A 16,890-nucleotide genomic window follows, 5' to 3' on the forward strand; every position below is an offset into this window, starting at 1 on the left:
CAGGGATAAGGGTATCTATAAATGAAATTTCTTGCGGAAACATCAAATGAGAGGCAGTTGATGGTTGATTCACAAATGGAAATGTGGATTCATAGAAACATACATCTCTAGAAGTAAAATGTTGACCAATTTTGAGATTAAGTAATTTATAACGCTTCTGATGTACAACATATCCAACAAACACACACTTATGAGCTCTGGAGGCAAATTTATCTTTTCTAAGTGACAGTGTTGAAGCATAGCATAGAAAACCAAAGATCTTGAGATGACTGTATGAAGGTGGTTTATTGAATAATACCTCGTATGGTGATTTGTTTTTCAGAACAGATGAGGGAGTCCTGTTGATTAGATATGTTGCAGTGAGTAAGCAGTCTCCCCACAAATGAATTGGCACATTTGATTGAAACCTTAAAGCCCTAGCAACAGACAGCAAGTGCTTATGCTTCCTCTCAGCTCTACCATTCTGCTGAGGGGTTTCAACACAAGAGTGTTGATGTATAATTCCATGAGAGTCAAACAAAGCATTAATCTCTTTGTTGAAAAATTCTGTACCATTATCAGATCTAATAACTTTCACTGTGATATGAAACTGATTTTAAACAAATGCAAGAAATTTCTGAAACAGTGATAACACTTGAGATTTATTAGACAGTAGATATGTCCAGGTACATCTAGAGCAATCATCTACTATTGTCAAGAATGCATTACAAGTAGAGTAAGTCTTGTGTTTGTAGGGTCCCCACAGATCACAGTGTAAAAGGTAAAATAGTTTATCAGCATGACTAGTGCTATTAGGAAAATAAGATCTACTATATTTTGCATAGTGATAGACATCACAGGGAAGGAGTTTGTTTGTATTAGCAGGAAAATCTATACTAGCAATGTTTTTAAGAACATGAGTTGGAGAGTGTCCAAGTCTTGAGTGCCACAATTGACAGTCCTCAAGCTGAGCAGTAGAACAAATAGTTGATTTTTGAGGTTCTTGATTGAGAATAGCAGAGATACCAGGACTGCAATTTTTTTGTTTAGGTAGAATGATTTTGTAGAGAGAACCCTGCATCCTACCAATCCCCATCACCTTCTTCTGCAAATAGTCCTGTATAATGCATTTATTTGATCAAAATTGCACATCACAGTTTAAGGTATATGTGAGTTTACTGACAGATACCAGGTTAAACTGAAATTTTGGAACCAGTAGAACATCATATAGCACAATTTCAGGTGTCAAGTGAACTGCTCCTTTTAGTTTCACCTTTGTTTGATAACCATTTGGTATGCAAATATCAATATCACATTTAGTGATCTTAGTAAGAAGATTATGATAGCAAGTAATATGATCAGTAGTCCCGGAGTCAATGATCCAGTCATTAGGATTATGATTATTAATGACACAAATTGATGTCATATAGGCACAAGTATGAAACAGAAACATGTTACCTGATTGAGGTATTTCACTGTTAGAAGTAGTTGAGTTATTCTGATTCAGAATTTGCATCAACTGCTAATATTGTGAGCTTGTCAGTGTTGTGTTTGAACCTTGATCATTTTCCTGAGAATTAATATCTGTATCTGCAGCTTTAGAGTACTCAGCATTGTTCACATTTGGAGTTGTAGCCAATTGAGCCACCATTTTTCCTGCATTTGCATTTGTTTTTCTAGGGGAAAACCAATTAGATGAAAACATCTATCTCGAGTGTGATTAGTACCATGACAGTAGGTACATTTTTATAGTTCTTCCTTCCTTCATTGAAGCTTCTCTTGAAGTTCTGACCACCAGTAAACTTTTGACTACCAGCAAATTTCTGATTCTTGAAATTGTTACCAACAGTCCTATTCATTAACAGTGCAGACTCAACAGCTGGTTGTACCATAGACATATGGCTTCTGTTTCTTTCTTTTTGTTGAAGAAGAGCTAACACTTGAGTAAGTTTGGACATAGGGTTCATCATGAGTAATTGGCCTCTAATGTTACTATACAATTCATTCAATCTTATCAAGAACTGAGTTACTTTCATTAACTCATCATATTGCTCATTTTGAGCCTTTGCTTTGCAAGTACACAAACATACACACTTAGGTATATTAGAGACATTAACAAAATCATCCCACAACATCTTGAAATTTGTATAGTATACAAACACATACATAGTTTCTTGATGAAGAGCACTCATGGCTTGCTTCAATTCGAATATTCTAGGGCCATTACTCTGAGTATACCTGGTATGAATATCATTCCATACATTTACAACAAGTGGAATGAACACCAAACTAGATCTTATTTCAGGCACAATTGAGTTCAAGATCCAGGTGATTATCATATCGTTACATCTCTGCCAGTGATCAAAGTACTTAGAGTAGTCTGAAGGTATCTTGAATTTTCCAGTAACAAATCCTAATTTATTCTTAGCTCACAGAGCCAGAGACATAGATCTCTTCCATTTATTGAAGTTTTCACCATTAAAAATAGTACTCACAAGAATCAAACCTGGATGATCAGATTGATGAAGATACAACGGATGACTTGTTTCCAAAGATATAGAATAAAATTCATCTTCCAGATCAGTCTCCTCAGTTTGATCTGTTGCTTCTTCAGTTTGATGATCATTACCTTCAATTCTTGCCATTGATGACGTTTTCTTGCAATTAGTTACTCAATATATATGAATAACAGTTTGAGTTTGTTGAAAATCACAAATCAAGACACATTTCAACTAGTATTAATAGCTAATAAGAGAGATTGTATAGATGTATTATGATTTATGTGAAGAAGATGAAGCTTGTATGAAGCTTTAATGGTGGAATTATACGTAATTAAATTGATTGATAAAAGTGAAGAAGATGAGTTTGTTATAGAGAGAGAAAGAAAGCTCTGATACTATTTAGAGAGAGAAATATTTGAGTGAAAATGTAAATTCTTATTTATAAATGAATGATACAAGCGGTATTTATACAGACATCTCATATGAAGTAAAAGACTAAAGTACCCATCTGATCTATCTCACTACTTACTCTATGAGCTAATCTGACTAAGCTAGCTACGAAGTATTTACAAAGTTAACTATCTTGAATAAGCTTAATAGTATGCCTACTAGACACAAAGATTATCCATTTTCCACTTCTAGTTAAACATGCATCATTTATCATTTTATATGGGAGGTAAATCTGATTTGCTCTTTCTTTTCCTTGTAATTTTATTTATCTAGTTACATATTTAGTCATTAGTATTTTTTTTAAGTTCTACATATCGTTTTTTTGCTAAACAGTTCTACATATCTTTTTAAAGATTAATACATAAATTTGACTGTCTAAATATGAAGGCCTGTAACATGCGAGAGGGGAAGTCATCAAGAAAACTGGAAATATAAGACATTCAAAGTGCTAGAAGAATTGAAACATATTTATATGTAAAACTTGGTTTATGTCATCCAATAATTAACCTATTATTAGTGCATAATTTTCAGGTTTAATGTAATCAACATCTATTAATTTTAATAAACAATAGTAGACATGCAAAGGAACTTGTACCATATCTTAGATATGAGCAACAGGATTATGCATATGTACGCCCTAACTTTTCGGCTCCCCAAAGAGAGGTATTTGAAAAATTTCTCAAATGCTGGTGCGTTATATGGTACTTGGTAACTTTCCTAATAATAATACAGGTGCCCGCGTGTATACATATGCGCCTATAAATTAAACTTGTCATATGTTATTCACATCATTTGGGAATTTTTTTGGGTTACTTACCACTACTCATTTCAAATTGCCTCCAGAAAATCGAGAAAAATCAGGTTCTTTCTTATTTATATTATTTTGAGGGAAACAAAGCTTAAGTTCTAGGCAGTAACCACACATCTAAAAATTCATTATATGCAGCATTCTAGTCGATTCATAAGAAATGAAAAACCAATTGAACTAGAAGATTTTTTACTAATGGAACATAGTAGATAAGGAATCATAAAGGGCATATCATCATTCTGGGATTAAATATTATCAAATTTTCATATCAATGCTATATTTTTTCATGGGATATTAATCCTGGAACCTATTTGCTTAAAATCTGAACAATACCGTAGACCAAATTTTAATTACTTTATAGTTCATTTATATGAGATTAATAATACATAGAGAGATGATGAGGAGTGATAGTACATGTAGCTCCTGCAAGGACCAGGCCCAGACTCCTAACTCACTCCAGTCCCGCACACTGCTAGTCCTAACTGGCCTAGTCCCGCAAGCCCAACCTTGGGGGGCCCAGCACGTGAGGCACATGCCGAAACACATGATAAGGAAAATTGTCACCCATCAATCATGGGAATAATCAAGGCACGTGTCAGAAGATCCTCGGAACATTCCCCAACCAGTCCCGTCTCGACACGTGTAAAGCATCCACTTCAGCCAGGTGTCCCCCGCTCCTAGAACCGACAAAGAAGAGGAGAAGCAGAAAGATCTAAAAGATTTAATCAATGAATTGCAAAGGAAAATGGACAGAGACTCGGGAGTAGAAATTGGGGAAACTTTAACTCCTTTCAGCCAGTCCTTGGAGGCTATTCCCCGACAGCAAGACCCAAAACACTACAATTTCGATTCTTTTGATGGACTGGGAGACCCAGAAGAACACTTGAACTACTTTGAGCAGATGCGCAGATATATTACTACAACGATTTGACAAAATCCTGTTTCTTCGCATCAACTCTTAAGGGAGGGGCCCAGAGATGGTTCAGTAGGATCCCATCCCGAAGCATCCATAGTTGGAAGGAGTTCCGCGCAGTATCCCTCAGGAGGTTCTGAGCAAACAAGACACATAAGATGCATATGTGTCACCTGGAAACCATCCGGCAGCATGACAATAAGTCCCTCTCAGCCTATATGCACCGGTTCCAGGAAGTAATCAACAAGGTTTCAAACTTGGACGAGCGCGAAGCTCTGAGCATCTTCAGGAGAAATTTAGATCCGGAGCATAATGAAAGATACATAGTAGAACTGATCAATAAGGAGCCACAAAATCTGGCAGCAGCTTACTCCATGGCTTCCAGATTCATAAAGGAAACTGATGTACTCCAGGCAATGAGGATGACCCGGAGTGGAGGATCTAGGAGTAAGAACTCTGATGACCGACCGAAAGGGGGTTACCATCAGGACAAGAAGTTCAAGCAAAGCCATCGAAACCAAGAAAAACAAGCTACTCCAGTTTTTCAGAGGCTCGGTCCTAAGCCGGAGTTGAAGAGCGATCCAGGACCCACAAAGCAGTCCTAGGAGCCAAAGCAGGAGCCAGAATGGACTCCTCTCAACATGAACCGGGAGGAAATCTTAAAGGAGATAAAAGACAAGCCTTTTTATTATCTTCCGAAGCCAATGCAAACTCCACCGGAGAGCAGACCTTACAACAGGCAGTGCGATTATCACGACACACATGGCCACAAGACGGAGAACTGCTTATCGCTCAAGTACTTCATAGAGGACCAAGTAAAGAAAGGAAACATGAACAAGTACTTGGTCTGGGAGAGCAACAACAGAGGAGAGGGGCGGAAGAGAGGGAACAATATAGTTAATATGGTCCTAGGAGGTTCTCACTCCCCACCACGAAGCCCGGACTTCGACGAAGAAGTGCTCTCAATCCAATCACTCCCAGATTTGGTGATATCCTTCAGAAGTAAGGACTATGAAGGAGTCAACCCCCACCACAATGCAGCTTTAGTTGTCACCTTGGACATATTTGATATTGAAGTAAGAGGAATGCTGAAAGATAATGGTTCCTCGATAAATATTCTCTTCAGCACACACTGGATCGAATGCAGTTAGGGAGCGTCCGCTCAAATGATTTCCGGGTGGACCCACTCTATGGGTTCAAACAACAATCTAGTCCTAATCCAAGAGACCTTATACCTACCTGTAGTTTTTGGAATAGCTCCTAACTAAGTGACTCATGTCATCAACACTCCTTCATCCTGTAATGGAATCATTGGCAGATCAGCTTTAACTATGATGTAAGTGATAACTTCAATTCCCATCTCAAAATCAAGTTCCCAACCCCAACGGGAGTCGGAGAGATAAAATGAGATTATGGAGTGGATGAAATATGCTACTACCAGGGGTTAGTCATGGCAGAAACACACCAGGATTACAAAAGGAAGGCCACAGTCCTTCAAAAACAGTAAAGTATCAAGAAGCACCGACCCCGGCAAAGAGAAGAAACAACAAAAGAAGTACAATTCATCGAATCGAGTCCAGATCCAGAAGCAAACATAACAAGTTCGGAAGAACTGACAAGCAACCAAGTCATGGTAGTCGACAAGGCAAATCAGGTCCTAGACCAAGCTAGTCCTATCATGCAAGCAACCAAAGACAAAGGATCAGAACAAGTTAGCTCCTACTTGAATAAGAACTTCGACGCCCGAATTCATTAAATGGTCTCAACCAAAGAATAAGCAAAAATTGAGGTAGCAGTTGAAACAGAGGAAGTCCAGGTTGATAAAAGCAATCCTAACAGAAAGGTGAAAGTTGGATCAGGAACCGAAGATTCCTTTAGAGAAGAACTAGTGTCCTTGCTCTGGGAGTACAAAGATATATTTTCCTGGAGTCCAAGAGATATGCCCAGACTGCATGAGTCCATAGCAATGCACAGTTTGGACGTCAACCCCAACAGAAATCCGGTCAAGCAAAAAAGAAGAAACTTTGCCCCAAAAAGGCAAAAAGCAATAGATGAAGAAGTAGAAAAGTTGCTCAAAGCAGGAATTATCAAGGAAATTAAATATCTGGAGTGGTTAGCAAATGCTGTCTTGGTGAAGAAGTCAAACAAAAAATGGAGAATGTGTGTGGACTACACTGATTTGAATGATGCATGTCTGAAGGACCCATACCCTCTCCCCAATATTGATCAATTGATAGATGCCACCTCTGGACATATAATGCTAAGTTTCATGGACGCCTTCTCCAGGTACAACTAGATCAAGATGAACCCGAAAGACATACCCAAGATAGCATTCGTAACTCACAGAGCAGTCTATGCTTATGTGGTGTTACCATTTTGAATAAAAAATGCAGGATCCACTTACCAAATAACCATGAACAAGATATTCAAGTCCCAGGTCGAGAGAAACTTGGAGTCCTATGTCGACGACATGATTGCTAAATCAACAACCATCCCCGAACACATAGAAGATCTGAAAGAATGTTTTGACAACCTGAGAAAGCATGAACTCAAACTGAATCCGGAGAAATGCACCTTCGGAGTTGGAGCAGGCAAGTTCTTAGGGTTCATGATCAGCAACAGAGGAATAAAGGCTGATCCGAACAAGATAAAAGCAATCCAGGAGATGAGGGCTCCCAGGACCCAAAAAGATGTGCAGAAGCTAGCAGGATCACTAGCAGCACTCAGGAGATTCGTTTCAAACCTAGCAGAGAGATGCTTACCATTTTTTGATTTGCTCAAAGGAGCAAAAAAGAAGAGATAGGTAAACTAGAGTTTGGAGTGCTAGAGGGCATTTGAGGAGATCAAGTCCTACCTCTCCCAATTACCAGTCCTAACTAAAGCTCTACCAGGAGAGCCTCTCTACCTATACTTATCAGCGGGAGCACAAGCAGTAGGGGCTGCCCTAATCCGGGAAAAAAATGGAAGACAACAACCAGTTTACTATGTAAGCCAAGTACTTAAAGATGCGGAAACCAGGTACCCAAGAGTAGAGAAGTTTGCCTTCGCCTTAGTCATAACATCAAGAAAGCTCAGGTACTACTTCCAAGGAAGAGAAATCAGAGTGGTCATAAATCAGCCTCTAAGAAAGATAATTCACAAGCTAGATGACTCGGGAAGGCTAGTCAATTGGGCTATGGAGCCAAGCCAGTTTAATTTGAGCTTCATACCCAGGACTGCCATTAAAGCTCAAGCACTTGCAGATTTTATAATCGAATGTAACTTCCCGGATGAAGAACTAGCGCCGATGAATATAGATCCGGGTACAAACCAAGATGCAAATCCAGGAGCCTGGACCTTGAAAGTAGATGGATCTTCAACAAGCGAGAGGTCGGGAGCCGGACTTATACTAAAAAGTTCTGAGGGATTCACCATTCAGAAAGCTATGTCTTTCGGCTTCCCGGTAATAAACAACCAGGCGGAATATGAGGCATTGATTACAGGACTGAAGCTATCCAGGACCCTCAAAGTCCAGGACCTGAATATCTACAGCGACTCCAAGATAGTGGTCAAGCAAACAAACGGAGAATAAATAGCAAAAGACCCTATGCTAGAAAAGTATCAAGCACTGGTTCAAAGTTACTTAGCTTCAATCCCGAAGCATCAAGTCCTCCTGATATGTCGAGAAGAAAATGAAGAAGCGGATATTCTATCCAAGTTAGTCCGGAACTCATCAGATCTGGACTATGAATTCTACTTCGAAGAACTCCAAAAACTCTCCATTGAATCCGAAGAAATCTTGGAGATAGAAAGCAACCAGAACTTGATGACTCCCTAAATCAATTACTTGGAGAAAGGAGAACTCCCAGAAGATAAAGGCAAGACTCAAAGACTGAAAGCCAAAGCAGCCAAGTTTTTCCTTGAAGGACAACTTTACCGCAGGACCTTTTCCTTTCCTATCCTTAAATGTATCGGCCCAAGAGAAGCTAAGTACTGTTTAAAGGAAGTCCATGAAGGGATATGTGGAGATCATATGTCCGCAAAGGACCTGGCACATAAGATCATAAGGCAAGGCTACTACTGGCCAACTATTTACCAGGATGCGCTAGAATTCGTGAAAAAATGCAAGGAATGCCAACTCTTCAGCAATGTGTCCCGGATTAGCCTAGTCCTACCTTCCATAGTCCTATCTCCAATCCCCTTTGCTGTCTGGGGTATTGACATCATGGGATCCTTTCGCCGGGCCAAAGGATATCTCAGGTACTTGTTAGTCTCAATAGATTACATGGCCAAATGGGTTGAAGCAAAAGCAATAAGGACCATAAACCAGTAGAACTGCATAAAGTTTATAGACAATATTTTAATGAGGATCGGGATTCCAAAATCCTAGTATCAGATAATGGACCACAGTTCATCATATCAGAATTCAAGTCCTACCTCCAAGAACGTGGGATCAAGCACAAAAAGTCATCAGTTGCATATCCCTAAGGGAATGGACAAGTTGAAGTCACCAACATAATCCTGCTCCGGGGAATTGAGAAGAGACTCAAAGAAAGCAAAAAACAAATGGCTAGAAGAACTCCCAAGCATACTATGGTACTACAGGACAAGCCCCGAGATAAGCACATGAGAGACTCCATTCAAACTAGCTTATGGCTTAAAAGCAATGCTTCATATTGAGGCGGGATCTCCTTCACACAGAGCAATAAACTTCGATGAAGTAGCCAACAAAAAAGGACTCAGAACAAACATGGAGCTAATTAATGAGGTCCGGGACCAAGCTGTAGAAAAAACGGAGAGGTACAAGGAGAAGAGCAAGGAGCATTTCAATAAGAAGTCCAGAGTTAAGAACTTCCAAGTTGGAGATCTAGTTCTTCAAGACACAGAAGCATCAGATCCTACAAACACTGGAAAGCTAATGCCCAAATGGGAAGCCCCATATAAGATCAAAGAAGTGTTGAGGCCAGGGACTTACAAACTCTTGAACATGGATGGCTCAGAAGTCCCCAATACCTGGCATGGACTCAGGCTAAGGAAGTTATACCAATAGGAAAAAAGCAAACAAATTAACCAAAATCTTATAGCCCATATGGCAAACAACCAGTTTGTTTTTCCTTATATCTTGTATAAATGAAGTTTCAGATTAATGAAAAGAATTTCTCTATATTACATTTTCTCATATTTATCCAAAAAATCAACCAGTAGTCCGGACCAACGATGAATCTGGACTAGAGTAAACATACTTGTAATTATTTTTCTAAAATAAAACAACAACCACTAGTCCAGACCAAACATGAGTCTGGACTAGAGCAAACATATTTACTTAGAATTAATTTTCGAAGTAAAACAGCAACCACTAGTCCAGACCAATGATCAGTCTGGACTAGAGCAAACGTATTTACTTAGAATTATTTTCCTAAGTAAAAAAAGCAACCACTAGTCTGGACCAAATATGAGTCTGGACTAGAGCAAACATACTTGGAATTATTTTTCTAAATAAAAAAGCAACCACTAGTCCGGGCCAAACATGAGTCTGGACTAGAGCAAACATATTTACTTAGAATTATTTCCTTAAGTAAAAACAACAACCACTAGTCCGGACCAAACATTAGTCTGGACTAGAGAAAACATATTTACTTAGAATTATTTTCCTAAGTAAAAACAACAACCACTAGTCCAGACCAAACATGAGTCTGGACTAAAGCAAACATACTTAGAATTATTTTTCTAAATAAAACAACAACCACTAGTTAGGATATACGATGAGTCTGGACTAAAGCAGACATATTTACTTAGAAATATTTTTCTAAATAAAAGATCAACCACTAGTCCGGACCAAAGATGAGTCGGGATTAGAGCAAACATATTTACTTAGAATTATTTTCTAAGTAAAACATCAACCACTAATCCGGACCAAAGATGAGTTTGGACTAAATCAAAAATATTTACTTAGATATTATTTTCTAAGTAAAACAGCAACCACTAGTCCGGACCACAGATGAGTCTGGACTAGAGCAAACATATTTACTTAAAATTAGTTTCTAAGTAAAAGAGCAACCACTAGTCCGGACCAGTGATAAGTATGAACTAGAGCAAACGAATTTACTTAGAATTAATTTTCTAAGTAAAACATCATACACTAGTCCGGACAAAATAGGAGTCTGGACTAAAGCAAACATATTTACTTACAATTTATTTTCTAAATAAAATGTTATACACTAGTCCGGACCATTATGGCAAATGACTAGAGCAAACACAATAATTTAGAAAAAATTTCTAAGGCAAACACAGTATAAAAAAGCAAAGATAAAGGCAAACAAAAGCAAATGCATCAAAGTTAACCGGACCAAAAAAGCCTAGAGCTAGTTACGATATTACAATTACAAATCAATAGTCGGTCTAAAAATATTACAAAGTCCGGAATGAAAGTTCAGAAATCAAATATAATGCTAAGAATCCAGAGCAGTTGGAGGGAGGAAACTAGGGCAAGGACCATCGAAGGGCTCTGGCTCCCCAAGCCCAGACTGAATATCCTGCTTGGCTTTAATAAATTCGTACACAAAGCTATCCCAGTCCGTCTCCGGATTAGTCTTCATATGTTTCTCGACGATAACCCAACAAAGCCCAATCTCCAGAGCACTAGCATTTACGATAGCCCTATCATATTCTTCAGATTTCTTGTAAGCCTCGATAACTTCAGCCTCCGGTCTAACAACAAATATCTATCTCTAGAGCTCAGCTAGCTCTATCTTCAGATCAGCAGGTTCCTTCTCAGCATTCTCAGCCCGTATTGTGACATCATTCAGATGAGTATTCAGGCTGGACAGAGAAGTGTCCTTCACAAGAATCTGGCCCCTCTGCTCCGCAAGTTCGGTATTCTTGTCAGCAATCGTGGTCCGGGCATGCTTCAATTCGTTATATGAGAGGGACACAGCTCCGGCCATGTAACCACCAAGCTATAAAGAGGAAGTTACAAACCTCAGAAAAATTTATAAGGCAAAAACAGAAAAAATGGAGCAAACACAGAAATATTGTATACCTGGCCCCAGAGACGAGTACATTCCTTCATCGTAGCATCGAAGCTAGAGGCATTCATTTCCTTCCAATCAGCTGGTGAGGGAATCTCATCCATAAAGCGAGCAACCTTCAAATCCAGGACCGGACTGCTCCTTTCCGGATGCCCCTCCTCCACTCCCTTCCCCTTGTGCACTCCATACTGAGCACCAACATCAGTCTTTTCAGCCCAAGGGAGGTTTCGATCCCATACACCGGAGCCTTTTCTTCCTCCGGACAACATCCACTTTGGGAACTCTCCCAACGATTCAATCTCCTCCAAATTTTCAAACTCATCACCAGGTTCAACTTCATCTTCCTTCTTCGGAACCCTTTCATGCCCACTAGACTTCAGCCTAGAGATGGCATTGCTCTGAGAGCCCTCCTCCGGAAGTGGATTGGATCCGGACCCAGCAACTAAAGCCTTTTTTCAGCTTGAAGGCGGTTCATAAACCCTTCAAAGCATCAGTGTAGGGTGAAGAAGACATGTTCGGATTAAAATGAGGTAAACCTGCCAAAACACAACAAAATACAAGTTAGCACAAGTACTGTACAAAAAAAACACCAAGTAACAAGTACAAAAACAACCAAGTCCGGACCAAAAAATAAACACTCACATCCAAGCCTATTCATGGTCCTGTACATCATAAAAGTGTCCCTGGTTAGCTGAAAACCCAGACACTCACAAAAGGAAAAAATGAGCCAGATAGCATATCCCCGGAGAACGGCCCGGGGAAACCTAGTCCGGATTCCCTCAGCAGCAATATGAGGAAGATACTGCAAATCCAGCCCCTTAAGCATAATCAATTCCCCATTCTAATATTTCAGGGAAGACTGTTGGATAACCGGTCTGTAAGAAGAACCTTAGCCGCACTCCGTAGACCCGAATCGAAGCTCATACAATGGCACCTCGCTAGACCTAACTAAGCTAAAGATATAGTGCCACAACCTAAATATAGGTTGCACCTTAAACTGATTGCAGGAGGCAATAAACCAGGTCATCCACTTTATACCGTTCAGAGTCATCTGCATCGGAGAGAGCTGATACTCATACTTGTACAAGTGCTTCAAGAAGAGGTGCCAATGGGGATACCACCCGGACCGTAAATGCTCCAGCCACACCGGAATAAACCTATCAGCCGATCTATGATAAATCCTCTCTCCGGGATGAGGCCACATCCACTGAATCCGGGGATCCAACTGGAAAGCATCCCAGATTGAGGGATCTTGGGCCGCGTGATCCAACGTGACATATTCATCCTTCAGTTCGTACGGTTCATTGGCGACTATACTTCCTGCGAATCTCCTATCAAACTCAAACTGATCATACGGCCCCGGACCAACATTCAGTTGCCTCGCTTATCCGGACCTGATACTCCTGTAATACCAGTTGTTCTCTATTTCCTCACTCTTAGTGATGAAGTAATTCGGAACATCAACCCATAACCCCTTCGGAGTGTAGGGTACCTTCCTAGGGGAAATCTTTCCTATAGTCAGTTTAGTGATTGCATTGGCATCGGAAGTAGAAGCTTTCTTCCCCATCTCAAAGCGCTCAGAATTAGTAGATGAATCTGAATCCGAATCCGACGGGCCCGGGTAGCAGGAGATGTAAACCTTCGCACGAGTTTTAGTCTGGACCATATACCTAAAACAAATGATAAAGGTTACTCTAAATCCCTACAGTTTATTTATCTTGAATCCTACATGGTCCGGACTACCCTATGTTCAATTTTATTAAATTTATAAAAACACAGCCCGGGAACCCGGACACCGAAAACCAAAATAGGCCCATAACCAAAAAACAGAAAAACCACAAACAAAAAGTCCGGACTATACAGAATCTAAAAACCCAAACACACCAAAAGTTTAGTCCAGAATCAAGTTACAACCAGCCAAAACAAGATAAAACCAAACACAAATCTTAAATTCCGGACTCTGCATTCAAGTCCGGACTAACCTAAAAAATCCTACACATAGAAACACTACCAAATGAAAATCAAACACCAAAACATGTCTAGAACACATATACATACACTTATACACATGAATATTCAAACAAATAATCCCATGAACACAAAAGTAACACAAAACCAAATAAACAAAACAAATTAAACACCAAGATCTCGAAATAAATACAAAACGAAAAGTGCAAGAAAGAACAAAGAAGCTTACAGGTATAGAGAATATGGAGAGGTTGGGGACGACCGAGCAACTAATGCACACCTTTGAGATCTCTGTCACAAATGCCAAAAAAGCTTCAGAGAAAAAAGAAAAACTGAGAAAATAAATTGGAGAAGCAGTAAAAAGAAAAAGAAAGGTTAGGGGTGCCTTTTATAGGCACGGTGAATCCCAACAGTCTTCGCCACGTGGAAAAATCATGACCACCCATCAAAGATGTAGTTAATACAGGCTATGATGGGGCACATCCTTTTAAGATATTTATAGCTGTTAGAATTCAAATCACGGGGGGAAACCATAAATGATTCATCTCCTAGTCTGGCCATATGAACTCAACACAATCCGGACTGGGGGCAAGCAAAGCTCAAAATCTCCTAAAGATAACAAACCTTAGTCCTGATTGGCTGAACTCAACACAATCTGGAATAGGGGGCAAGTAAAGATCAAAATCTTTTATAGAAAATGATAAGTGGCATTTTATACCACTTAGAACATCTTAAAATGGCTTAAATTGGTGCCTTGAAATCAAGTATTTTGTGTATTTGATACGTTTTTCTAGTGTTTATGCATTTCAGGGTATTAGTTGCATTTCGGAAGAGTAATCATCAAGAATAAGCCTTGGCATGTGTTCACCATTGCGAGAGGAAAGAAAGGGGCATATTACGGTGAAGAAACGAAGCAAACTCAGGAAAAATCCAGTAGGGTCCTTAGCGCCCGTTCAGCTATGCTGAGTGGCCGCGTAGAAAGCTGAGCGCCCGCTCAGCTATGCTGAGCGGCCGCGCAGGGTCGGGAAATTAAATAATTATTTTTAGACTTCTACTTATGTTCGGCTTCCAACTTTTATGTAATCTGAGTTTTATGGGACTATTATATAAGTAGATTTGGAGACGTTTTCATGAGGTTGGATGGTGGTATTAAGCAAGGAGCAAAGGAGATAAGGAAGAAGACCGTTTTAGCACACAGCAAAGAAGAGGAAGCATACTTTCTTGTGATTCTTATTTCGTTGTAACGTTGGATGCTAGTTTTCTTACTTTGAACTTAATTACTCTTGTGACGTACTCTGATTTAATATAATTAGTTTAGTTATTATTTTCTTGTGTTTGTTTATCATGATTTCATATGAACCCATGATGACGATAAGTGCTATTATGGGCTAATCGTGATCATGGGGTCGTAACGGATTTACTATGGAATTCTTTAGTTAATTCTTTAATACTTTAGTGTGTGATGATTGTATGATATCTAGTATTGGTTGTGCGTATTCGTCTTATGTGCATCGCGAACATATAAGATAGGGTGTTAATCTCTTGTGAAGTGACAGTGGATCTTGAGATTTAGAACTTGCCATGCTAGCATAGGTTCATGTATGATGTACATGATTAGTGGGTAACTCTAACAGTTTTATTTGTCCTGTGTAATCAAAAGGAATAACTTGTGCTTAAATCGTTGTGTTGTCAATTTCTGTAGACATATAGGAACTCAACATAATTGATGCCTATTCAACTTCTATCTTAATTGTGGATGCTTGGTAGAATGGTATGAGTACAATGAAAGTTGGCTTTTATCAGTTTCGTGTTATTCGATTAATATCATCACTGTCACATGCTAAAGGTAATAACAATAACTATTGAAGGAAGTAGTAATGAAGTTGTGATCTCATGAGTGTTTTAATATTGTTAATTGAAGTGTTATTTAAGTGAAAAACTAAGTAATTAATTGTAGTTAATATTTAGTCAATAATTCTAAGTGTTAGTGTTTTAAAATTGAGAAGTAATCATACGTTGGTGCGTGAGTTTAATTAAATAATAATTAGTTTCAGTCTCTGTGGGAACGAACTAGAAAGTATTTTATATTACTTGCGAACGCGTATACTTGCGTGAATATTAGCGCGTGTTTTCGCCCTAACAAGTTTTTGGCACCGCTGCCGGGGAGCTCGGCGTATTTGTAGTTTATGTACTTACCATCATTGGTCATTAGGACTCAGTGATTAGGACGTAGTTGTTACTTATTATTTCTGGTTTTGTTTCAGGTACTTAAGCGAGCGTTTATGCAAACTCGTTCTCGTACTCGCAAGAGGACTTTAGATACAGCTGAGGAGACAGACGAAGTTCTTGATATTCCGGAGAAGATAGATTTTGAAGATTCGGATTCAGGAACTGAGCAGAAAGAACCAGTAATCATGGGTGATCGTATTGTTCAGGCTGATCCAGCTCTTATGGACTTTTCTCGGCCTAAAATTGATGACATTCAGTCAAGCATTCTTCATCCGGCTATTCAAGCTAACACCTTTGAAATCAAGCCGGGCACTATTCAGATGGTGCAGAATTCTGTTTCTTTTGGAGGAGCTGCAACTGAAGACCCCAACATGCATATAAGGAATTTTGTCGAGATCTGCAGCACTTTTAAGTATAATGGCGTGACTGATGAGGCTATCAAGCTGAGGTTTTTCCCATTCTCACTGAGGGACAAAGCTAAGCACTGGTTACATTCTGAACCAGCTGGGTCCATCACTACTTGGCAAGATCTTGCGCAAAAGTTTCTGGTGAAGTTTTATCCGATGGCAAAGACTGCTGCTATGAGGAGTGCTCTTACTCAGTTTGTACAACAACCTACAGAATCTATGTGCGAAGCTTGGGAACGCTACAAGGAAATATTGAGAAAGTGTCCACATCATGGAATGCCCGATTGGATGGTGATCACTGGTTTCTATAATGGTTTGGGGGCCTAATCTCGGCCCATGCTCGATGCAGCAGCTGGAGGCGCGTTATGGGCTAAAAGCTATATTGAGGCTTATAATCTTATCGAGACTATGGCTGTAAATGAGCATCAAAACCCAACTCAGAGGATGATGCCTGGGAAGGTAGCAGGTATTCTGGAAGTCGATGCAGCCACCGCTATTGCAGCGCAGCTCCAGGCGCTGGCGATGAAGGTTGATTCTCTAGCTACATATGGAGTTAATCAAATAGCTATAGTTTGTGAGCTTTGTACAGGTTCTCATGCTACGGATCAGTGTTATCTTGTCAACGAAT

The 16,890-nt window shown here is 39.5% G+C and overlaps 2 protein-coding genes and 1 non-coding gene across 3 annotated transcripts; 2 read left to right on the forward strand and 1 right to left on the reverse strand.

The window, feature by feature from the left end:
* The first annotated feature begins 7,064 nt into the window (after positions 1–7,064).
* On the forward strand, positions 7,065–8,222 carry LOC141690416 (uncharacterized). The gene is made up of 2 exons (XM_074495220.1): positions 7,065–7,242; positions 7,570–8,222. The coding sequence occupies exons 1-2, from the start codon at positions 7,065–7,067 to the stop codon at positions 8,220–8,222; spliced, it is 831 nt and encodes a 276-aa protein (XP_074351321.1).
* A 1,074-nt stretch (positions 8,223–9,296) lies between these two features.
* Positions 9,297–9,680, forward strand: LOC141690417 (uncharacterized). Its single transcript, XM_074495222.1, has one exon. The coding sequence runs from the start codon at positions 9,297–9,299 to the stop codon at positions 9,678–9,680; it is 384 nt and encodes a 127-aa protein (XP_074351323.1).
* A 6,753-nt stretch (positions 9,681–16,433) lies between these two features.
* LOC141694030 (small nucleolar RNA R71) lies at positions 16,434–16,540 on the reverse strand. Its single transcript, XR_012563363.1, has one exon. It is a non-coding gene; the product is annotated as a small nucleolar RNA R71 (small nucleolar RNA).
* Between the last annotated feature and the right edge of the window lie 350 nt (positions 16,541–16,890).

Source organism: Apium graveolens, chromosome 10 (assembly GCF_009905375.1).
Source record: "Apium graveolens cultivar Ventura chromosome 10, ASM990537v1, whole genome shotgun sequence".
Classification (NCBI taxonomy): Eukaryota; Viridiplantae; Streptophyta; class Magnoliopsida; order Apiales; family Apiaceae; genus Apium; species Apium graveolens.